General features: G+C 41.5%; 3 protein-coding genes across 3 annotated transcripts in view; all 3 read right to left on the reverse strand.

Moving 5' to 3' along the window:
* The window catches only part of cxadr (CXADR Ig-like cell adhesion molecule), a 37,599-nt gene extending 23,116 nt beyond the window's left edge, over nt 1-14,483 (reverse strand). The window contains exon 1 of the mRNA XM_069147046.1: nt 14,333-14,483. Within this exon, the coding sequence (XP_069003147.1) occupies nt 14,333-14,384 (52 nt within the window). The 5' untranslated portion in view covers nt 14,385-14,483. The remainder of the gene's footprint in view (nt 1-14,332) is intronic.
* A 1,424-nt stretch (nt 14,484-15,907) lies between these two features.
* On the reverse strand, nt 15,908-19,684 carry btg3 (B-cell translocation gene 3). The gene is made up of 5 exons (XM_069145628.1): nt 19,601-19,684; nt 18,432-18,652; nt 17,265-17,402; nt 16,654-16,846; nt 15,908-16,482 (listed from the first exon to the last, which is right to left on the reverse strand). The coding sequence occupies exons 2-5, from the start codon at nt 18,602-18,604 to the stop codon at nt 16,279-16,281; spliced, it is 708 nt and encodes a 235-aa protein (XP_069001729.1). The 5' UTR covers nt 18,605-18,652; nt 19,601-19,684; the 3' UTR covers nt 15,908-16,278.
* Nucleotides 19,685-21,879: 2,195 nt separating this feature from the next.
* The window catches only part of cunh21orf91 (chromosome unknown C21orf91 homolog), a 16,052-nt gene continuing 12,647 nt past the window's right edge, over nt 21,880-25,284 (reverse strand). The window contains exon 5 of the mRNA XM_069147048.1: nt 21,880-24,531. Within this exon, the coding sequence (XP_069003149.1) occupies nt 24,353-24,531 (179 nt within the window). The 3' untranslated portion in view covers nt 21,880-24,352. The remainder of the gene's footprint in view (nt 24,532-25,284) is intronic.

Below are 25,284 nucleotides of genomic sequence, written 5' to 3' on the forward strand. Positions count from 1 at the left end.
AGATGAGGTTGGTGAATTCGAGGTGTTTCAGGGGGACGTCGGGGTGCCATGATTCTAAAAATGCCTCCATGTTGATAGAGTTGCAGCACAGAGACAGCTGAAATGTTTTCTTTACAGATACCAGGGAGATAATTACAAAATCATGTCCTCCTCATTTTGCGTGGGAAATAAAACAAAAAAAAACAATTATCTTCAAGCAATTAGTGAACACGTGAAAGCATTTTGCATGACTTGAGAAAAGGTGCAAAATCAAAACATGCCTCGCAACAACACGCATGCATTTTGTGCGTTTTTATTTCCACTTAATTTGTATTACTGGAGGAGGAGAGCTGATGGATCATGTGATGTTTTTTTTCATCAATCATGAATCATGACTTCTGAGGAAATGCATGTCAAAGAAAAAAACAGAGGAGTGAGACACTCAGCTATGTGCTGCTCCAACAGCTACATTATTATCCCTGAATCTGCTTTCAAGGTGTAGCTTATGTACAGATCAGATGTGAACAGGACTAAACTATTTCAATGACTCTAACTTGACTTTTTACCGACAGACTAGACCTGCTTTCAGCTGGAAAACATGTGCCGAAGTTAAAAAAAAAATTAAAAAAATAAAAAAAAGCGTGTTTTTAATATTGTTGATAAAACGCATAAGAAAGGGGGATTGGGTACGGCTGTTGAAAGAAATAATGTTTAGTAAAGGCAGGTATTTGTCTTCGAAGTTTCCAGCAGCTTCCCAAGAACCAAAAAATGAAAACCACATGTCTCAGTGGGGTGTAGTCATGGGGCATCTCTCTCCCTCCTGACACGGGAGTTTCTATGGAGGAGGGGGAGGCGGCTATGCTGCTGCCTATCCTCTCCCCCAACCCCCAAAATAAATAAAGTGTCTGATACAGACCAGGCCCCTGTCGGCGCCCCAGCCTTTGTCCGGGCCCCAGGGCACGATGCCAACTGTGATCAGGAGGCAGCTTCTCTGATCAAACACTGACACACACAAGTGCAACGGACTGCAGCTACTTCAGCCTGCTAACTGTGTGGGACGGGAATGGATTTAAAAAGGTGATTCAGATCATGTGGATTTTAGAGAACATGCAAACTCACAAAGTACAAATAAGTCGAAAATGTGTGAGTGTACAGAAGCAAACATGTTTCTCACCGGCTGTGCTTAATTATGTCAGAGAGGTGAATTATGTCAGAGAGGTGAACACTCGGTGAGTCAGCTTAAAGCGACAGAGCGTGAACGCCATACGAGAACATTTCTCTTGAAACACGCTGGTTAATTTAGGGGTCAGAAGTCCTTTCTGGAACAATCCCGGTTTCAAAGTCATTAGTGATGGAAGTTCACGAAACTCCTCAAAGAGAAAGAGACTCCTCGGGAGGGAAAATAATTTCACACTGGAATTTCCAAAGCTCAGCAATTTCATGTGTTCAGCGTGTGGTGGGCTGGACGTTTGATGACGCTGTGTTCACTGAGAGTTGTGAGAAGGAACAGGGAGAATTAAGTCTGTGATAAGAAACTACTGCCTCATAACATCTGAAATGAATCACTACCATTTCATGTAGCACGTTGGCTCGGTCAACTCAGGTCCCGTTTCTAGTTAACGTTGGAGGTGCCGAGGTACATCCAGCCATATTTACACAAAATGTATGTTGAGTAGACACCTATGGAGACGTAAAGACTCTTATGGCTCGCTGCCAAACCACTAAAAGGATTAAGGTGTCCGTCCAGGCTGCACAGTTCAGAGGAGAGTATAAAATATCAAGAATCCAAACACAAATGCCTCACAATGAATTCCTGGGTTCCTCCCTTGTTCCATCAAGGGGAGTGCAGCATATTTTAAGTCTGACCGCTAATCTTAATCACCAGAAAACAGATTAACCAAAATCCACATTGCCTTACAAAGATGAAAAAAGAAAAAAGAAGTTATTTCAGCTCACATATTTTCCTCGAATCTGAATTTGTTGGCTGATGAATATTCGCCAACTAGTGATTCAGTTACCTAGGTTACGGCAGATTTTTCCATGCTTTGTGCAGAATACAGAGGGCTAACTCCGAGATCAAGACTTTACCTCTGCCTGTGTTCCATTTACGTGGTAACCTTTTCTCCATGTAGTGCAGAGGCACGTGTGGCTGTCAGCTGGACCGGCTGGGAGGCAGTCAACAAGTCCGCCTTGCTCACGCCGTTTCCTCGAGGTTCTGCTCTAAAATTAGGTGCCTTGCCTGAAGGATGCTGCATGATGGTTGTCTTCTGGACGTTGGTAGAAAACACCCAGCTCTATATGCGCTTTATGCCCAGAAAGAGCTGTCAAAAGGCTACAGGGCCAAACACAATGTATTCCATTGAAAATATTATATCTGATTGCCGCCGAAAGCCGCCGGAGGACTCGGCCAGAAATGGTGTGCCGACAAAGTACTTTGTGATAACTGCTAAAACGTCAATTCCTTTTCAAATGCATTTATAACATCCCTTTTCCCTAAACCCTCTCATCCTGTCCAGAGCACTCCCGACCAGACAGAATGAGGTCTTTGTGGAAGTGTAACAACACAGACAGTCCTTTCCTGTCCTCTTTGTGGGGGAGACACTACAGCAGGACATCAAGATAAGGCCGCTGTTAAAAGATAACAAGATGGATAATCCTTTTTCTTTTCTCTCTTTCTCCTCTGAACAGGCGGTGAAACAAGCCTGATATTTCAAGGCTGGAGTCTCTTCTTCACTCTGAGGTTCTTGAAGGCAGGTATAGTAAATGCACCTGAGTTGTGAGCCCCGCAGGAAGCTGCAGGCGAAGACTGTCAGTTGTTGTTACAGCTTAACTACGACCGCTGGGTCTATTCATGCCTCCAGCTCGCACTCTCAGCCTCGACATGAGGAGAGAGCTCAAAAACGACCACTCTCGTCGACATACAACGTTAAGTGACACGACACGATTGGGAACGTTCAAAATAACTCCACTGCACTAGTTTAGCTATCATGCACAGAGAGGCAATCCTACGGGGTTTTTTTGGTCCGGACATGGTATGACGCTACTTCTTCTTCGCGTTGTGTTCTTTAACTGTACATAAGATGAGGGCTGTCAAACGCAAAAAGAAAAGCAGAGTCTGGACAGTAGAGATAAATGCAGTAAGCCCATTAAAGACGCAGAGCTCAGATTCTGGGAGTTATGCTGCGAGCTGCTGCGAGCTGCAGCGAGCGAACAAGTTGTTATTTTGATCCTCGTGGGCTAATTAGATCCATCTCAACAACCCGAGCAGGAAGAGAAAAAAAAAAGAAAAGAAAGAGCTGATCGTTGAATACCGGACACAAACTCCTTCAGAAACATTCAGCACACTTAACATATACGTTAGTCATACATTAAATTGGACTCTGGAGCATGAAATTACTTCTGAATCAAAGAGCAGAAGCTGTGCTATTTTCTAATACCCAGCAGACTGAAGCCGATATTAGAGATGCAATAAACAGCCTCACCACCTGAACGAAAAACATCTTTCATCATCTATTTCAATTTCTAATGAAGATCGCAACGGGTAAAAAAAAACAAAAAAAAACTAACGTGAGCTTTCGGTCAACAAATCAAATCAGAATCAAATAATTTCAGTCCCGATTGATTTGGGTACACCCATGGTTACCGTGGCAACCGCAAGACCAGTTTAATACAACAGCAAAATGAATGCACACTGACTTTCTTTCAGCTGCTGCTGTATCTGTTAGCCGTGCAGCCACACAAACGGAGGTCAATAATAACTGCAACACGCTGCACATCCTGCTCTCCAGCGAACAGCTCCCCGTGGCTGGCCCCCATTTTTCCATGACCCCCATGTAAAACTCACAAATGCCAAAATGACCTTGTTTAACTGGTCACACATTTGATAAGCCTTTGCAGTGAGCGCTAACCGAGGTGACAAACACATTATGTTTCCTGTGACTGCTTCACAATAAAACGCTCTGTGTTTCGCCCTTGAGTTTTTTTGTTTTTTTTAAATGGGACGCAGAAGCAGCTGAAATGTTGGGTTTGCATCACTGGTACCGGCAGAGGGAACAAACGGTGAACAGCAACGGTGACATCAATGAGACATAACTGCAGTGGATTACATGTGAATCCCTTGTGCTAAAGCCAGCATAGGAACGGCAGATTCCCAACTACCAATACATACCATCTAACTAGAGAGAGAATTAATGAATGTGTAAAAAAAAAAGTCACAGCTATTGCAGAAACAATGCAAACTATAAGGTGATTTAAATGGGCTACGATATCATCAAAATTTAAATTAGAACTCAAAGTTCTTTAATGTGGTGTCACCATGTTCCTTGGAAAGGGAACAGAAATGTATTCTTTCAGGACGAACAAGAATATCTTGTTTAACTTAACATAAGTGGGAAAAAAAAAGAAAAAAAAAAAAAATCACTCGTATGCAACCTGACACCTACAGAAGATTCTGCAAGGTCATCGGGCTGCTCAGTGTGTAGTGGAAACAGTAAAGTGCTTCAGCCTGAAACTTGCAGCGCAAACCAACTCCCTGATGTCTCTAATGACATCTAAAAAGGTCTGACCCCTGAGTCATCTAGACAGGCAGCCAAACACTGCTTATAGGGCATCCTGGATCAGGTGGACAAGAAGATAATCTTAGTGAAAGTGACAGAGGAAGTGCACAACGACGGGTCACCTCCCGTTGTCTGGTATGGACATGAAAATATGAACAACAACGTGTTCTCGGTAGATGGACGACAACGACAACAACGGGAAACGAGCAAGATGGAGAGTTTCAGGTAGCTTCTGTGCAGCCGCCATGTTCCTTCCTCAGAGCACCAACAACATCCTCTTTTATTGACACGTGAATGCGAGGCTCAGCTGGCGGTGGCTTATCGGGAAATGCTCGAGTAGACTCAGGCCGGGCACTGCTCTTACGTGGATGGTAACGAGGCAGATTTGACCAGCGTCCAACGGTACGAGTGTCGAATGGCAGCAACGCGGGTTAAACATCACTAAACCCGTATCATAAATCTGCTGTCTGAAAATGGCATTAGCCGACAAAAGGCTGGGTGACATTGTAGGCAGTCAGAGGATCCTTTTATGTGTCCACAGCTCATTAATCTACAACTCAAGCTGCTGAGTTGTGTTATAGCTCGAGCAGTCACCGATAAATCATTTTCTTACTCCCGTCAGATAGATGTCCCGTCTCGGAGGGAATAAATGTACGGACGATGTTCCACTCCACTTTGTGAAAGTCGCTGGGTGCTGCGTGCCCGTGTGACTGAAGACTGGATGCTGGATTTTTTTTCTTCTTCTTCCAATTATCAGCCACTCAGAAAAAGCCAGCCAGCCACGCAGCTCTGTGTGTGCCCATGAATTATACATGGCTCCATTAAGACACTTAGCAGCTGGTTCCTGAGGAACTTACCAGCAACAACTCCAGCCCGGCTGCCCCTGTGTGCCTGCTTATTAAAACAGCAGCACTAGTGATTAAGGTTGTGCAGTAATGTGTATTCTGACCATCATAAACCAGCCAGTCACAAAGCTATTTTCAGTTCAATCTCATCTCTCTAGAGGGCAACTGGGCCAGCTGCCGATTTCCTCACATGGTGGCGAGATGCACTACAGTAATTAAATGTCTGTTGTGGCTTGCTGACCTTGCTGTGGTTCAGCCGCTGAGCCTTTTTTCTATACCCAACTGTAGCAGATGTCCCGGTCATCATACCTATAGATCCAACAAAGACCCAGGAGTAATAACTTCAGAGGCATGGGGAGGAGGAAAATGTTTTAATGAATATTAATGTAAGACAGGCGAGGTGGCGGCCAGCCAAACGTTTTTGGACGGCTGGTTGTAAAACCATAGTTGGCGAATGGAAGTCATCTAAATGTAGTGAAGACCTGTTAAAATGTAAACTACATGCTGCCCATTTGCACTTCACTCCTCGACTCCTAACTTGCCTTAACATGAAAGAAACACGGAGGCTGACTTTTTAGTTTGTCTGACTGGCTAGTTTAAAAATGAAAACTATATACGAATGAAACTTAATATGAATGAAAGATCATTTAAGCAGAATTCACAAAATATTCTCATCTAAATGTTACCCCAAGATATAAGTGGAGCATTTTTCTATTGCATTACTACAATGACCCCATGGGGAAAGGTTTCATCTAGTCTAATCTCATGTTATGCTCTTTCATGAAATAAAGTGTTTTCTTCCATTCAAATTTCTAAGAGATTAGGGACATTTGGCAAAAATGCTCCTGCTTGTATATACAGTAGCTTTCCCTCCATCATGTCCTCCTACGACTGAAAACAGACCTTCAGCATTCTGAAATATCCAAAACTGGAATTCCTTCACTGAAATAGTGAGGTTCACTTGATGCTACATACACATTGGACAAATGTTTTAACAGATACAGAACAGTCTGACATTAAAACCTACATTTAATGGCTCTTTGGCCTCGTTACAGATTCGGAGGATTTCCACTGCCGTCTCTGGCTTCAGTTTGGCATCAGCTTTATTATGAGGCAACAAATGTCACAAGAAATGGGATTTTCTGGGTCTAATTCTGCGTCGCTTTGTATCAATACTCGCTCCTAACAAGATTCGGCCTGCATCATAAAATTTCCGCACACAACTGCATCAATGTAATTCTAAAATCTATAATACAAGCAATCATATCCCTGTAAAATTGTTCAGAAAAGGATTTTGTGCATGGCAACAGGCATTTTTCATCCCCAAAAAAATAAAAAAAATCCCTTCTTTTTTTTTTCTTTCTAAGGACATATAGTTATTGGCATAACTATATAATTTGACATGATGATTAAACATCAGACTAAGACAGACAAAGACTGACTTGAATACAGACACAACCAGAGGGGGCAACTCAAGTGGGAACGTATCAAGAAAGAGGCTTTCTGCAGACAACACTTATTTGCCTTTTTCATCAGTTGAAAATGTGTACTGTTTTTCAATGAGATGAGGTGCTAAAAATGGCTCCTTCAACAGCTGCTTCACCCCCAAAAATCCCCCCACCTTCTGCTTATGTCGCTTATTTTCTCAGCTATAATATTTCTCAAGATTAGACACACAATTAACTCTAATGTTCTTATGGGAGCGAGTGGAGGCTTACTGCTGGAGGACAAAATATAATCATCTTCCCACAACTCGGCTCTGTGCAAGACAATGCCCGGACATCAGCTGATAATAATGTGACATGCAAAAAACAATATACAATGCTAATCTCCGAAATGATACATCCATTGGAGGGCAGAACAGGCAACTACGAAATTTATTGTCACGATAAATTCTCAGGTCTGTTTTACACGATAACGTGACCCCCCCCTCATCCCCAACCTTTAGATAGCGTACCACTGGGCCTGTTTCTTTAACATCACACAACAGATAATCTATCAGCGGTTCAAGCATGTGTAGAGCTGAGCTGACACCTACCTAGCAGGTAAGCAGGAGTAAGCTGCACACCAGCAGCCCGAGGGCCGGCCTGCCTGCCACACCGCGTATCCTCACACGGAGGAGTCCGGCTCAGTGTTATGCAAAAACAAAAAAGGATGCACAGTCATAACGTGCGAGTGGAGTAATGCTTCAGAGACCTTGGCACCGGCTGTGGAAGATTTTGTAATCCCGTACATGAGTTGTAATAGACAATCTCTCCTCCTCCTTTTTTACAATTTTTTTTTTAAGACAAAACAACGTCCACCGTCCGAGACAACAAAATCTGAATGAAGACATTAAATCCAATGTGAGACATTCACCATCTGAAAGAAGTTATAATAACCATGATTAAATGAATTTCTTTAGTCATATTTCTGAGTCATCTTGAGAGGGCGATTGGCTCCAGAACACAGAGACCCTGACTTGAGCTTTTTCAACCCTTCCCCTCCGGTGGGGAGTTCAAGGCTCTCTTGTTCAAAACCACAAGAACAGTTTCTTCCCAACTGCAGCCGAAGAAACAAGGTCTCGGACCCCCGCTGACATATCGACTCTATCCCACATCACATTAATCTTATAACGCACATCTGTAAACTCATATCTATCATGGCGTGTTTCCTTAACACAATTATTAGTATTCTTTGTCTAATCACAGATTCCGTTTATGCTGTGTGTATTTGCAGTGATACATAATTTAATCATTATTTTTTCACTTGAAATATTATTTATCTGTCTTTTGTGTTTCACTTTGCATAGTTACTTGTACTTTCTTTGGCTTTTTAGGTTTTGATTGTCACGCACCAACACAAATTCCCTGACTGTGAAAACATACCTGGAAATGTTCTGTTTCTTTACAACCTTTCTGCACGACAAACTACTTTATTCAGTATTTAACAAATTCTGGAATCCTCCAAATCTCCTTCGCTGTCCGATGTGCTCGCCCCCCTCTCTGGCTTCGATGTCGTTTATCTACAGAAAAATGATGTCCTGGCGATGTTCATTAGAGATATGAGGTATGGGAAAACTCGTATTATCATCGCAGTGAACAGCTTATTTGTCACCGGGCCCATTATTCCTCATTAGGAGCAGAGGGCGGAGTGGGTGCTGCAGAGCTGGGCATCAAGTGGCCAAGTGATGAATGGGCTTCGGGGGTGTTTATCGCCGTAACAGTACGACACGGTGATGATGACCGATGGGCTCGGGAGAGCGCGGAGCATCAGCACTGCTGTGACCTTGTTTTAACTGATAGGTTACGTGGATAGCAGAGGAACCGTCTCTCAGCACTCCGTACTTCGTGTTTACTTGTTATCAGTCTGCTTCCTGAGATATCTGTCGCTGGCACGGCTGAAGTAAACAAACTCCTTCAATTCGTGTTTTCACATTTGCAACAGTACATTATTGTGACGAGCCCAAACCGCTTCTAAACGCTGCGGTTGGTTGTGACACGTCGGAAGCTGTTGAAAGGAAACAAATACAATTTTACATCATTCGGCAAAAACACTCATAAACGCCCCTTTAAAGTGATATTAATTTGATCTCCAACCCAACCTAATTATAAAAGAAGGTCAAAAAAAATGATACGTTTGTCCTGAGAAATCAACGTCATTGTGTTGCTTCCGGCGGGGCAACAGAATAGTGTCCACTGGAGAGATAGAAAAAAGCAGAAAAATCTGATCTACATGTGTGACGTGATAAGGAAATGGTAATCTTCCTTTATATATTACATATATTACACATATAAATGCCAACAGGAGAATTAGCACCACACGTAGTTCATCTTGTTGATCTAAATCCTAATATTTCTAATGGACATTGATTTACGTTAACTTTCAGTGATTGATTTCAGTTAGATTTAAACGTTGGGATGAAAACCTGGCAAACGAAAACAGGCTTCTCTCTTTTCTAGTTGGTGACCAAATATTTAGACAGCTGAGTTAGCTAGCTGACAATCAAAGTTAACTTTGGCTCTCCACTAATGACTTTAATTAGCAGCATCTTTTTGTTTTTGTGTCTCCAGGTGACTTTCTATAAAACAAGAACCTTGTGCAAAGACTTATGACCGAGACTTGTGACTGCACAACACTGCACTAAAATAGAGGCTGAAGCTAAATGTCCCAGAAGTCAGCAGTGTTTCCCTCCGATGGTGTGAACAGCAGCACGGCACCGCTGCACGATGATCACAACAAGCGCAAACCAGGCCCACTTTCTCGCTCGCTTTCTCCACTTGCTGACGGCGTCTTTACTCTTACTGGGCTCGTAGCTGTTAACTCACCTTCACTGCCCGAACTCACTGTGCAGTAAGGACGGGAGGTCGAGACACGGTCGGAACAAAACCAGTGAAACTGAGCTTTATTTATATTTCTGGCGCGGCAAACGCAACATTTGGATTCATGTTATATTGAAGCTTGAGCTTATCGGGACCATTTCTTGCTTATTACAGGAACTTAATCACCACGCTCACATCGGCTGAGGCTACGTACTGATTGTGTTACTTTTCACACATGCGTCCCCCCAGATTACCCACAATGCCACCTTCCTAAAGGGAAAGGCTCAGCCGGTAGAGGTGTTTCTGAAAGTTATATATGACATGAAATCTTAGTCACCGAAGACTCTTCTCGTTGACTATTAGTAGCCTCAGTAGCTGTATGTATATTATTCTTCACATTTTGTGACTGAGGCATGTTATGCAGTCCTTCTAGCAAAGCAGAGTTCCTAAAGTTTGTGAAGATACATTTTGCTGACTGTAGGGACGTGAATGAACTACGATTAATTCCAAGAAGCGGTAAAGGAGCATCAGAGCTATTTGAGCAGCTGTAGAGGATAAAGCAGGAAGCTGTTTGAATCTTTAATCATTTCTAATATGTTAAGAAATTACAAATATGACAACAACAACAACAAAAAAAACTTCAACCAGCCTTTAATTAAAGCCTCAGTTGAGCTGAAGGGTTTTAGGAAATTGATCAACTGATTAGTTGCTCTGTTGCTCTCCAAGTCTTGTTGACCTTGAAACCAAAATTAATTTTTGATGTATCAACATATACAGTATAAAATTTTCCCAATAAATATCAGCATTTCACCCAGGGGTGGCAATGCAGTATTAATATTTATCAACGAAAAGAATATTCAACATTTATTGGTTTTAGCTTCTCAAATGTGTTAGCTGCTTTTCTCTGCACTCACATTATTGAAAACCAACTATATTTCTTTACACATGAATCAAATGATCAGCCTATGAATTGTTTAATTTAGTCAAAATTCTTCTTGAGCTGTAAGATCATCAGGCAATGAGGCTCATAATTCAGTTTACTGAAGAGCCCGATGGTGTCAGTAGGTCAATACTGCGGCCAAAGTGTCACAGAATTTTGACAAAGGTAAAACACAAAATGAAAGAATCCGCCAATGCAACATTGACTTTATCACCAAAGGGCTTCAAGTAAAATCTTGCCAATACATCTTCCCACAAGAGTGCTTTGGCAGCAGCTGCAGAAAGCCGTTTTACTCCCTACCTGTGGAAAAGGAATGAGCTCTGAATACAAAGTGGCTGCACGACCATTAACAGGACTCTGAAACAAGCACCTCTATCAATCATTCCCACTGATTCTTTAGCCGGCAGTAATTTGTTCATTCAGTAATTCAGATATGAAATGAAGGGTGGAGGAGAGGTAAGGTAATGTGGCGCAGTAAAGGCGGGATCAGCATTTCACACTCCTATATAGGTGAGCAGAAGTTGGCACAGGGCTTGTACAGGGCTGGCATGCTAAAATATTAACGTCTGCGGCTGTGAATATTCATGCGCGGATGTCCCCATCACCCGATTGTGGAGGACGGAGCAGCGTCCCCGGAGTGTAATCCGATTCTACGTGTCCCTGCTTCGTTTCCAAGGACAAGGGGCTCTCTGGGTAGACCGGGCACTTGGCTGGAGGCGGAGCTGTGGCTGCAACATGTTTCAGCCAACAGGAGGCAAGTAGTGGCATTAGACTGCTGGGTCATGACAAATAAATGTGACCTCCAGTCATTACTGTCGGCGTGAGGCCAATGGCAATCGCTCGGCTTGTGCTGTTCAGCCTCCACCCAACGTCTGTGGTTGTAACCATTTCTTCGTGGACTCCGTTGCGTCAGCAAAGCAGAGCAAATGTGAAAGTGACTCGTTTGTTCCCCTGATAAGAGTTACTGATAAATTGTTTCAAGATATTAAATACATAATACAGGGGTATGTTCTTTCTGCAAAAGTGTGGGCCTAACACGTACGTGCAAAGAAGGGGGAGGGTAGCTTTGTAGAGCAAGTGGAGCACACACACACACACACACACACTCGCACACACACACACTCACACTCACACACTCCCGGTATCTGTGTGTCTGTTTTCAAAGGTAACCAAGCAACCACTTTCTGGCCAGGGCCTTTGGTTGTAGGCTTATCAGGTAACGGCCTTCTGCGCCTGCTCACATTTTCCCCAGGTTTGTGTTTGTCCTGGTTCAATGGCTTCACTCCTGACCCAAACAACCAACACGCGTTGAGTACAGACCGGCAAACTTAAAACACAACAGGTCTGTTAATAAAGGATGGAAGTGGCCAGCTATGACACAGGGCTAACCACAGTCATAACACGCAGTAAGAGTTTCTTGGACGAGCTCTTTTATGATATTAAAGGAACAGACTAGTTGACTCTGTGGAGCGGAGAGCATATTGTCTGTTTTACCAATAACAACCAACCCTGCAGCAGTTGGCTTCTGACGACAATGTTCATATCAAAAACAAGAAACGTCACCTCGAGAAATAAAAAGAGGGGCTCTGTCAAAGAAAACATTTCCACGACCGCCTTCGGGAACATTTCCACAAGCCAAATATTTTTTGGTTCATCTAATGTTGACAACGAAACCTTGAAAAAAAACGGATTATGACTACTTGACACGAAGAAACCACATTTAATTCCATTTTATTACGTGAAGGCTCGCTAAATATTTTACAGATTCTAGATTCTTCATCATTTGCCATCATTTCCAGAATGTTAGATCTGCCTCTTACAATTTGATTTCTTTTGTCCACATTTGACATCCCTCATGGACAAATAGGGCAAAGAAAATGGAGCAGAAAGAATCCTACTTGTTATTTTGCCATTAAAGAGAGGTTAGCACATTACTCTGTATTTCTAAGGCATGTTCAAAGAATGCTACGAGTCTGGCAGACACTGTTCTTGTCTGCTGGAGTGGAACGAATGATGGGACCATGGTGATATTAAGATGGTAATGAGCCCAAACTAGTGTACACAACAATGTGAATCACGAAACAAAAGAAGGCTCAACAACACACTACATAAACCTTATAATACACTCAGCAAGCTTTGTTTTACATGGAGAGATGTGCTGGAAGATCCCAAACAAAGCACTTCTTCATTACACTCAATCTCTCACTAATCAGCAAATAGGAATGTCACTTCCCGACCGTGGCTCCCCATCAAAATCTCAAAAGATATTTCAATAACTACCACAGCCTGTCTCTGGCTGAAGGCACAAAACAATTCGCAAACAAAAGTGTCCCTATTGTTTGGGGTGGGAGGAGTGATCGGCCGGTTTCAGTGTAGATTCCAGCTCTTTAACAGCCACGCCCTGTTGTGTTTCTACGTTTATTGCGCGGGTAAAAAAAAACCTACATTTTAAGATTTAAAACAAACATGTCCTATTTGTTTTTTGTTTTTTTTATCACTATTACAAATTAAGTCATGGAAAATCGCTAAAAGATGCTTGTGTAAAACCTGGTGCCCAAACAAGAGTTAAAAGGTGTCCTTGGCTTGTTCTTCAGGGGGGAGAGAAGCTCAGTTTCACTGTTACATTACTGACTGAAGGTTGGAACAAGCAGGAAATAACTTAACTGCAGTTCAAAGTGTCCACACCCAACAAAACCCTCTCAGAAGAGGGTCACTGGGACTAAACTTTCATCAAATGAAGGTCTTGACACTGAACCGTTTAAACAAGTAAGTGATACCAAGATAAACAAAGCTGACAACACAAACAAACATGTGGTTAAGTCGATGTGATGGCCCGGGATCTCGGGGTGGGGAAGGGGAGGAGGGGGTGAGGAGGGGTGAGGGGGTGAGGGGGGGTGAGGAGGGGGTGAGGAGGTGAGGGGGGGCATCAGCACTGCTGGCAGATGGCAGACAAAAAAAAAAAAAAGGCAGCACTTTGAAGTCCTGCCGCCACAGGTTTAAAAGCGGATCAAGCTATTGTGTTAACCACCACACGATTAAAACCAAAGGACATCACACGGATCTCAGACGTCGGGAAACATCTACCACGTCAAAATCACATTTTAATACATTTCACAAAGAAAAAAAAAACCAATCTGTGCTATTAAAATCAGCCTGAAGACAGTCGCCTGGTAGGACTGATGAGAAATAGAAATCAAATCCTTTTAGTGGGCCTCATGAAGCAAAATGTGAAATAGCTACACGTGAAATAATGTTAGCCAACTTTGATTGATAATTTATTCACCTTTTGCGTTTCCCGTTCTCGTCCTGACCATTCAGCATTTACAGAAACAAAGTCTGAAAATTACAATGTCGCTAAATAGGGATTATTTTACAAATAGCCAAACTTTGTCATAGTTGTACTATTTAAATTGAAATCCGCTTTAGCAGAAGGCTTGTTCTGGTGTGCTAGCTAACTAAACTGACCCTGGGCCGGAGTTCCTCCAATATTCACCTATAGTGTGGTCACACCTGAAGTTATATGTTCATCATTAACTTAGAGTAATGAAAACATAACCTGAAGTTATGCGCATTTTTAACTCATCGAAAAAGGCAGGTTGCCACGTTAGCGCCAATGACCGACGTCGCTGAACGCGTCTGACCACTCGGAGACTCGCAGCCGTTTTAATCAAACGTTCATTAGTCAAAGTCGCTCCGCGTCGGAAAACTTACCTGCAAAGAGGCTCAACAGCACGCAGCACAAGCTCCGTGTGGAAAGCTCCATTCCTGCTCCAGCTAGTCCAACACTTCCTCAGTGAAACTTGGTCGGAGAACTTATGCTGAATTCGAGTGAGAAGCGGCTTGACCAGCTCCACTGAAGCATCCGAACTCCACTCCGCCTCCTCCGCCTCCTCCTCCTCCTCCGCCGCCGCCGCGCTCAGTGCAGGTGCACAGCGGAGCGCGCCGCAGGGTGTCACGTGACGGATGGGTGGCTCGTTCAAACAGCGTGCAGTGGCGCCCTCTGCCGGCGGGAACACGGAGCTTCATTCATCGTTCATGGGGGGGGGGGGGGGGGGGGGGGGGCATGGGCGCCCTTGTGCTCCTGTGTGGTACCCCCAAGACATTCACGCCTCTTTCATTCAAGGAGAACAGTCTGTCAAACATCTTGGATGACTTTCACATCTGTCTTCTGAAAAAAAAACAAAAAAAAAACAGACCCCCTCCCATAGAGTGACTTACAATCGAGTCTCTCTTGTTTTCCCAGTCAGTGCATAATGGTATTGATCGAGGCATCTGACCTTTGTTTAATTTTCTGTTAGCATACAGTTAGAGATGATTCTATTTTTCACAATGTTTTATGATGAGTCCATACTATACAATTCAGAGGTGATTAAACAAATCCCTGGAAATGGCAACAATGTGCTGCTAAGGCAAGAAAAAGAAACAGCCTGGAGGGCTGTGGGCCACACTAACAGGGATTGGTGGTTAATTTAGCAGCACTGTCAGTCAAACCGAACCTTAAGTGATCACACAGGTATGAGTGCAAATGTTAGCCACTGTTCAGTTTGGCAAAATGATAAAGCACCAGCCTCAGCTAACCACCCCTTTGAGGAAACCTCTGAACGAGTAAGCATCCACTGTCCTTGAGCTCAACAATGAATCTCTCCAGAGGGCCCGTCTGTAGATGATGCCATTACAGCTGATTTGTCTGGAGGAGTGCCAGCCACAGACTAAGTATGACAGAGTGTAAATGAGGACTGTAAAGGGTCAGTTCACCCAAACACTCAATTGTTCACCTGCCCCTGGTGGTAACTAATCATGAGGACAGTACTGGTTTGAGAACATTGTTGCCACCAGACAGACAAATTGAAATAAATTAAATTTTGAATATTTGGTGCCAGATCATATTGGGGGAAAAAAAAAAATGGGTGAACTGTCCCTTTAAACATGACCACAAACTGCATGTTTGTGATCAAAGACAATACAAAGACCAGTACAAGAGATAATTCCTGCCCACTGCAATAAGATCAGTAAACCACTGCAATAACTCACCTACATCATTAACACCGCTGCACTGTTCTTAATTTAATCTTATGCTATTTTATTTGTATATAAATGTGCATTTTTACATTTATACCTTTACTACCTCCATTTTTTATTCTGTAATTTATATTTATTTTGCTGTCTATCTATCTATCTATCTATCTATCTATCTATCTATCTATCTATCTATCTATGTTCAAAAAGCTCAATATCACACTTTGACTACATAACTTGGAAGAACACAGAAAGAGCATGAACAAAGAATTGTAATGCTTAGGAATGTTTAATAAAACTTCATAAATTTACACCTATAAATCTGACAAATCTTCACTACGAATAAATAAAACATTTTATCACAAAGGACAGTGTGTGGTATACATGAACATCTCCCCTAGTAAAAATACAGTACTTCAAGACTACATGTGGAGTATTTGAAATTTCAAAATCTAATTTAATACAAGTGACATATTCAAACTATAACAAATAGTCTAAAGTGCAAAAAATTGTTTTTTTTGTCAAGAACAATCAACATTTAAGCTATAAAAATTAATGTTTAAAAAAAAAAAACATTGGTCAGTCATCTTAATGTTGTCTTCAGGTTCAATGTCCCGTGTGAAAAATAAGTGCCAAATTTCCTAAAAGTAACAATGTGCCAGATTTGGATTGGAGTCCCAGTATCTGGGCCCCTGCCTGTAGACAGGAGGGACCCACAGATGATGCCTCGAGGTTTCGGGGGCTCTGCTGCGAGGCCTGTAGCTGTAGTGAGGCCGTGGAAGGATGTGAGCATCCCCTGGTACCATCTTTTTAGGATGCCACATGGGAGGCGCTGGTTTCATTGTCTAAAAAAAGAGAATAAAAATAAACATTATGTATAATAGTGGACCTCAACCCCTTAAAGTACTTGACTCTACTTATTGAAAAAAAATTGTTTTTTGAAAAATCATAACATCATAGCCAGTGGATATCAAAATACGAGCATATTGAGAGGCATGAGCTTTATTATCCCATACCTGGTAAGCACAGCGGCTGCTGGGGACAGTGAGGGGGGAATTGTGCGTACTCTCCTCATCAGAGGAAGAACCGGAGTGGTAGTCTGACGTCACCCTCTCCAGAGCACTGGTCACCTTCTTTGCAACCGCTTTGTCGTCTTCATCATTACTTGAGAAAGTAGCAATAGAGAAACAAGGATTTTGCTCCCCGTACCTAGTAGTTAAATAAGATGGAAAAACATCATCAGTTACGGTCTTTTATGAGGTTGAACATACTGAACAGGACATTTGTTCAAATCTGGAACCCTTTAATAATTGGATTGGGAGGGTTAAATTATTCCATGACTCACACAACATATTTGTTCCCTTTGTTTATGACCTAAACACAAGCACAATGAATGATTAAAATAACGATGAAAACATGGCTGATGATAAACCAGCAGTGAGCAGCAGCACCTGTCGTCCAGTAAAACCAAAATTTGGCCAAATTTGTAACTTCACAGTTTAAGAAAAACGAATACATCCGTGTTAGGACAAAACCTGCCGATAAAATCTAGCAAACTGTGCTTAAAGCCAACAATTTGTTAAAATGTAGTTTTTGTTATTCTGGCCAAACACACTCATAGTCTTACCTGCAACAAACCTCCCCAGGGTCCACCCACAATGTGAGTTCCAGAGGCAGTCTCAGGTCACTGTACTGAGCTCCGCTCTCCCGGCAGGCCCGAAGGAGCTCTGGATCTTGTCTGTGGAACCTGTTCACTCGGATGCACCTGCAAAGCGCACAAAACAGAAGGATGACAGTTCTACTTTGTGGCTTCCTACAGCAAATAACAAATAGCACATTTTTTTCTTCTAAGTGTTACCCAAATGTAACTGGACTGGCTTGAGGTTCATGAAAAGGTTTCAGTTCAGATGAGAGGTGAAACGTCTTCAAGAAACCTCAAGCAAGTACAACTGTGTTTGGATAACACTTAAAAATATCACGGCCTCGAAGATTAAGTTCTTCCACAACACTAATCAGTGCTCCCAGGATATGGCGAGCGCAAAAATTATTACAAATTCAACCAGTCTCCACATTAGTTCCAGCAGATTGTAATTTAACAAAATCCCCCAAAAATGACTCAACAGAAGCTCAGCAAAATGTATCAAGGCACAAAGTTAGCCTTTCAAAAACAAAGAGATCTTTATTAACAAATATAACTCCTCATTTACAGTCAGTAAGACTGTTTAACCTTCTCCTCTCTTCATCAAAACAAACCATCATTAGAATCACACTGCCAGTTGTCAACACTTCCCTGTGTCCGTCTGACCGTACAGCGTGTGCTGAGTGATTCTTATACAGCCTGACACTTGCAAGAGAACGCACTTTGTTTTTGTGCATACAGTTGTGTTGAATTAGTATAATTTAAAAAGCATTTAAAGCACTTATTCTTATAGAAGATGTAGGCTGTGTATTTTACATTAAAGTCACAGGCTGTTTTGTAAAGCTACATATGTTTTATTACCCAATAATTGTATTTGTAAGATTGAGTCTATGGTTATTTAATTCAGAAAATATTAAAAGATGAGAACGAAAATATTTCCAATGATTAATTATGACTCCTTCTTAGGTAGTAATTTAAAACAAAAAGATCATTTGTTTCCCCTCAATTTGTTTGCCAAGCTTCACATTTTTCTTTCAGAAAGAAAAAAAAAAAAAACTAAAACTTTCTGCAAAACAAGCATTTTTAACAACAATTCCAAATAAAAATCCTAGATGGACATCAAGTTAGTCAACACCAATAGACAAATAGACGCACCTGTACGCTTGTCCTTTGTTGGGGTTTTCAGGGTACCAGTGACCCTTGAACTTCTCCTGCAGTGCAACAGCCAGCCTCTCGACAAACAGCTCGACCTTGTGTGATTCCAGCTTCTCCCCCTTTTTCACAAGCCTCTTCAGGAAGAACACCACTGCTGCAATCTCTCTCCTCATATTTCATGTGTTTCATTACGCTTGGAAAGCCTCTGTGAGTAAATGACCCTGCAGCAGATCAATCACAACAGTGTTAGTGACATCTGGAAAGCATGACAGGGACTTATCCACCATAACATGATCAACATTTTACCTACAAATTGTCAGGTCAGAATGAGAATATGTAATCTGCTGATACATTAATTGACATTATATTTAACGTGGTAGAAGTTCCCCGGTCCCATTTCTGCATAAATCCTTACATGTCTGAGGAAAACCAGGACTACCATTACAATTATTTAAGCTTTATGAAAGCTCTAGAAAGATGGGAGTTTTATAGTTGCTCATTTTACACCCAAACCTCTGGATACCCGCCAGCAAGACTCTTTCATCACTCTGAATACTACAACAATCAATTAATCCCCTTTCTTTAAGGTGTCCGTGTTCAGGAAATGCTGTTATAGAAAATGTTTAAAATGATGAATGGACACCGCAGAAACAGTATTACTTTTCACGTTACAGACCATCTCACTTTGTTTTGGATCTGCTGACTTCAGTTAACGGTCTGGCTATTATACATGTCCCAGAAAGGCGGGCTGTGACGCACCAGTTCCGGTTATCCACGCACCACCACACTCCATAACATGGGCTACTTGTACTCAGTGAGCTAGGTAGCTAAGCTAACATTTGAATCACAATAATACCTGAATCGCGCAGTAATGCATTTGAAACCTATTTAGTAAAAATAATAGTTGCAGCTTCACTGGTAACACCTGCCTCTTTGGTGAATACATTAGAGTATTATTCTCTTAGCTATTAGCATTAGCTACATAGCTAACACGTTCAGTTAGAGCTAACAGCCTCATGTTGTCAACAACAATAACAACATCCCTATAATTCAAAACTTTAAAACTGCGAGAGTCAATATGTGACATATTGAAATAACGGTGACATTTAGGGGGCACTCGTGTAAAAAAAAAAAACCGGAGACACGAATATTTAAAGAGCTTGACTTACCCTTCTTTATTGGATCCACTGGTGTGTGTGGGCTGTCGATGAATGGCAGGGAGAAGTTGGGAACGTAAGAACACTTGAGCTTCCGTTGACAACTCCGCCCCTTACGACACAAGCTCCGCCCATACCTCATTTTCATTGGTTCCAAACAGGCCAACATAGCGCGATCATTGGTCGACTATATGTCACTCAATGACCGAGTCATACCCGTCGCTGTTATGACTCATACCGTCAGGAACGTGTTTTTAGTTTTTTTCAATGCGTCCAGTGATGTAATTTTAACGTAAAACATGAAAGTAGATAATCTAGGTTTAAAATCTAACATGGTATTCACTAAGAAAGTAGTTGTCCGTTTGTAAATTCTAATTTCAGTGTATGCTCATGTTATAAACTAATTTCTTGTTACCTTAGGTAATTATTAATAATCCCCTCCAGACATACTTTGAGTTGAATTTTGAATAACAATATGTGGCTGATTTTTCCACAAAAACAACAACAACAAAAACAAAAACACTAAAATGACATCTACTCCTCACTCATTAAGAATTCCATAGTCTATTAATAAGAAAATACATGTTATGGCACTATCCACCATAACATGAGGCAACACGTCTTATCCTTCACTGTAAGGCCAATGCGTACAGGAGGTTTCAAGTTTCCATCATGCTTGTGTAAGTTGAATTGCACCAGGATTCAAACTATTTGTGGTGTCACAAATCGTGATAATAGCCCCCCCCCCCCGCCCCGCCCCCCCCCCCCCCCCCCCCCAAAAAAAAAATCTAATTGTAATTATAATGTTGATTACAAACGTTTTCAAAATATTGGATCAAAGTTTATTCGATCCAAACGATGTTTACCTCTCAACACAGTGCCCATAATTCCCGGAAACGACGCTCAGGATCATTTGTACTTTAACGCATTCACTCTTTGTCCACCAGGGGGCGCCTAACTTCTTTCTATCTATCTATCTATCTATCTATCTATCTATCTATCTATCTATCTAACTGTCTGTCTATCTATCTATCTATCTATCTATCTATCTATCTATCTATCTATCTATCTATCTAACTGTCTATCTATCTATCTATCTATAGATATACAGTATATATATATAGATATACAATCTATCTATCGATATACAGTATATCGACAGACAGACAGACAGACAGACAGACAGATAGACAGATAGACAGACAGTTAGATCGATAGACAGACAGACAGATAGACAGACAGATAGATAGATAGATAGATAGATAGATAGATAGATAGATAGATAGATAGATAGACAGACAGTTAGATAGATAGATAGACAGACAGACAGATAGATAGATAGATAGACAGATAGATAGATAGATAGATAGATAGATAGATAGATAGATAGATAGATAGATAGACAGACAGTTAGATAGATAGATAGACAGACAGACAGACAGACAGACAGATAGATAGATAGATAGATAGATAGATAGACAGACAGACAGTTAGATCGATAGACAGACAGACAGATAGACAGACAGATAGATAGATAGATAGATAGATAGACAGACAGTTAGATAGATAGATAGACAGACAGACAGACAGACAGACAGATAGATAGATAGATAGATAGATAGATAGATAGATAGATAGATAGACAGACAGACAGACAGTTAGATAGACAGACAGACAGACAGACAGACAGATAGATAGATAGATAGATAGATAGATAGATAGATAGATAGTTACTTTATTAATCCCACAAGGGGAAATGTTTTTGCTACCACAGAATGTTACCAGCACTATCTCTAAAGTAATGTGCAGTCCATCTAAAAATCCATGGTGTCAACAAATGGGCCACAAAACAGGGATTTTGTTTTGCCTCTGTAGCCAATGGTAATAAATATCATAATAGTTTAACTTATTTTATTCTTAAAACAAATGACTGGGTTTCAGGTTAACATTGCACTTCCTTACAAGTTACAATGTCAGGAAACAACAAGGTGAATTCCCCTGATGATAATCAGCCAGCTATAAATGGACTAGAGACTGGGAGATTGTCTACACTGTAAAAGGTTTTGACATGTAAAAGTATAACCAAATACTTGAATCCGTTTTTCTAACTTGATTTTCCTGCATTCAATTTCTTTTTTAAAGCACTCATATGGTGGAACAAGCAATTTAAAGGCTGCCATCTTCTTTTCTGTGAATATTAATAATCTCCCATGGACACTAGCGACAGCCACGGCCTTACAGACCCTTTTTTTTAATGCTGCAGTTGCAACAATCAAGAAAACACCAGCATGTCAGGGTATGTAGTAAAAATATTTTCATTTTATTAAAAAAAGAAAAAGTCACTTGAGCACAAATCACACAGCCCGTGTAAGGTCCAGGAACACAATAAATAGAATTCAAAACATCAAACAACACAAATGCACCGTTGTTCAACATTAGACAGCAAATGGATGAGGAGTCAAGCCTAAAGAAAGGAGATGGAAGTGTATGCTTACATCTCAGTAAAACATAATGAGACAGACAAAACAGACAAACAAAAACAGGCAGCCTGAATGTTCTGCTGAGCACAGGCACAGGCATGTTTCCAGTGTACAAAAATACAGAGCATTCAGAACTGAAACACGTTAAAAAAAAAAAAATAAAAAAAATTAAAATTTAAAGATTTAATGACTGAAAATTTGCATTGAGGACCAGTAATCTAAATACACAAACACTCAAGCACACTGAACACAGTTATTCAAATAAAACCAAGATAAACATTTAGAATGGAGCTAAAAATCTTTCTTCAACCTCTAAAAAGGGTCAAATACATCTAATCTCTTACAAAGAGAGAGCGAACGAGATACACTGACATTGCTGAGTTTCTCTAAACATCAATCTGATTATAACCTCGTCTTTCCCAGTTTATTATACTCGAGTAGTTCTGTGATCTCCTCTGAGGAAAAACTCAGACAACAAATATTCTTTAGATATTTCTGCTTTATAAGGCTTCTGATTTATTTGTCTCTTTCTTGCATATTGTTCCTGAAAACACACAAACCGAAGCTTCGGACTGTTAACAGCATCCCGACATCTTTCTTTGTCTCCCTTTGTTCGCACATCAGGGACCTTCAGAGGCACAGTAGACCAAACCATCTTGTTTGTATTGCTATGACATCAGCTTAGCTGTGACATCGATGCAGGAGAGAGAGAGGGCGACACAAGTTAACGCTCATCGTGAAAGATAAATAAATTCTAAAGCATACCGTGTCTAGTTGAGAACAAATCCTCTTTTACATCAACACCTCCAGAGTGAAAATCCCCGGCTCAGTATAACATTTCAAAATCAGTTTGGTATTGCATCTTCGTCTGTTAATAGAATCTAATCAAATGCTTGTAGGTCATTAATGAAACACAGAACAAATACAGACTTTGGTTTGGCAGCTTGATTTCTTTTTCAATATTTCAACTTTTCCACTTCTGATAGTGCTCTTTCAGTGTATAGCTGTTCATACGACTTGTGCTTGACAGCTATACAAACAGACAGCACACAACTTTGTACTAAAATATCAAGTAAATCTCACCAGCAATTATAGTTACTATAAACCCACAAGCTGAATTCAAAACTAAATACCTATCTGCGACTCTTAAGAGGGTATATTAACAGACATCTCCACTTGCTGCTTGCCAAAGTGTTGGTTCCTCCACCCGACCCATAAAACCTGCCCAGCCAGTATATTGTTTTATACTTGAATACTTTCACTTCTAAGGATCTCAGATACTTTCATTTGTCTTTGTTGCAATAATCCTCTACGGTACTTTTGGGTGATAGCTTTCTCGTGCTTTTTTCCAGATTCAAATTGATCTGTAACTATTCAAATATGTTAAATAAATGCAGTACAACTTTGTTGTGAGTAACTGTTTTGGACTTTTCACAGCAGATGTAGCCTCCAGCTGTTCAATCTGTCTGATTTACTTGGTAGCAGGACCACCACTTTCACCAACTAGCACGTCAGGTTAGAGCACTTCGAAGGCATCTTGAAAACCCCATAATACTGTCAGTGTGCAGCTGCGTAAACGTGTCGGGGGTTGCATTAAAACATCCATCAAATACTAGGGCTGGCAGTGCCTGATGGTATGAATATGAGGGACATCGTCCATTTTACACCCTTATAAAATACTGTAACTCACCACTTTGTAGATGACATATGGAGGAGAACCAAACAGCGCTAAAACCCATATTTCAATATAAATGTCGGATATAATCTGAAGTCGATTTAAAAATGTATCAACAAAAAAAAAAAAAAATGCAACAATCAGAACTGAAATGTTTGCGAGCAGACTAAAGGAAAGAAAAGAAAAACCAACAGCAAGTATGTATGTAAAATTCTGCAAACTGTTTTTCAGTGTGGAACAAGTTAAAAAAATATGTAAGAACACCTCCGCCTCCAGTTCAGTGGCCGGGAAGCCGTGGGCCCCAGTCCACCTGGTGTGAACATGTGTCCTGGCCACCGGGGTCGGGTGGAATCCAGGTCACATGCCAGACAGGCAATTCATTTTCAGAACCACCATTAATCCTTGCATCATCGCTGCGCCACAAAAACAGAGACCACGTCAAGCCAGCCCTTGATGCCGCTCTAATGCAGCACTAACAACCCAAAGTGTTGGAAAAGTCACTCAGTGTACATGAAGCTGCGTCCCGCATGCTGAAAGTGTTCATCGACTTCCTTCCCAGCAGCGGAGACAGAAACCCTTCCTGCCTGCCCGCCGCTGCCTTTCAGCACCTCACTCCACAGGGCCGCCGGCGCCGCCGCTGCTGGCCTTCACCCCGGCCCTGCTAATGGACAGCCAGGGCAGCTTGGCACAGTTCTTAAAGAGCTGCTCGATGGCAATGTGACGCACGTGCAGCTCTGACGCCAACGAATCTTTCTCCTGTACGGCGGCCGTCAGCTCCTCGAAGACCTCTGGAGGGAGAGAGGAGGCAAATAGAGGAGGTCAGCACTTTCTTTCACAAACAAGGTCAACTTAAACACAGACAAAACAACTGGGAGATACGGACCAGATAAGGAAAATCAAATGATACTGATTTCTAAAGGAGCAAAGAGTGAAGACAACATGTAAGAAAATGCACCAGCTTATGATACCTGGAAAAAAAAGATACAATTAAAATAACAACTTTAATCAAGGACATTGTTGCAGCTCAGGAACATATATTTTCTAAAAGTTTATGGACACTTCCATTATAATTAGTAATAATAAGTACTGTTGATCATAAAGCCGTGCACATGAGCGGCCTTCCAAATTATTCATTATGAGCAATAACCTCACCATCTGCTCTGAGTAACGAGATGAAACTATGTGGAAAATGTCGGCTCCTGAATGGTGAATAAGAACCTGCAGGTCGGCCGCAGACTAGGCTTCACCGCGGTGAACGACAGCATCACATGACCTCATGTCATTTGTCTCCTAACGGTGACAAGAGGGACGATTTGACTTAACAGAGTAAAAGACTAAAGACGAAAATATTGAAAACGTTTAACAATGATTGGAGCATGAATTAAGCAGAAGTGTGACAAAACTCTCCCAGAGAGGACCGTGCTACGTCAGTCATCCCACGATGCAGCGGGTGCTCCACCTCACCGAATCCAGAATTAAAGTTTAGATGCTTGTTGTTGAGCCGTTGCAGCACTGAGTATCGAACAAAGAGCAGCAGATGA

This window comes from Embiotoca jacksoni, unplaced genomic scaffold, assembly GCF_022577435.1.
Source record: "Embiotoca jacksoni isolate LCO1_2020_lvr unplaced genomic scaffold, fEmbJac1.0.p SCAF_13, whole genome shotgun sequence".
NCBI lineage: Eukaryota > Metazoa > Chordata > Actinopteri > Embiotocidae > Embiotoca > Embiotoca jacksoni.

Bases quoted from the DNA above. Each gene is read 5' to 3' on its own strand.
- btg3 (XM_069145628.1), bottom strand. From the start codon at position 18,604: ATGAGGAGAGAGATTGCAGCAGTGGTGTTCTTCCTGAAGAGGCTTGTG. The intron at 17,403-18,431 runs GTGCGTCTATTT...TGCGCTTTGCAG, and splicing joins AACAAAGGACAAGCGTACAG to GTGCATCCGAGTGAACAGGT. The intron at 16,847-17,264 runs GTAAGACTATGA...TTTAACTACTAG, and splicing joins CCTGGGGAGGTTTGTTGCAG to GTACGGGGAGCAAAATCCTT.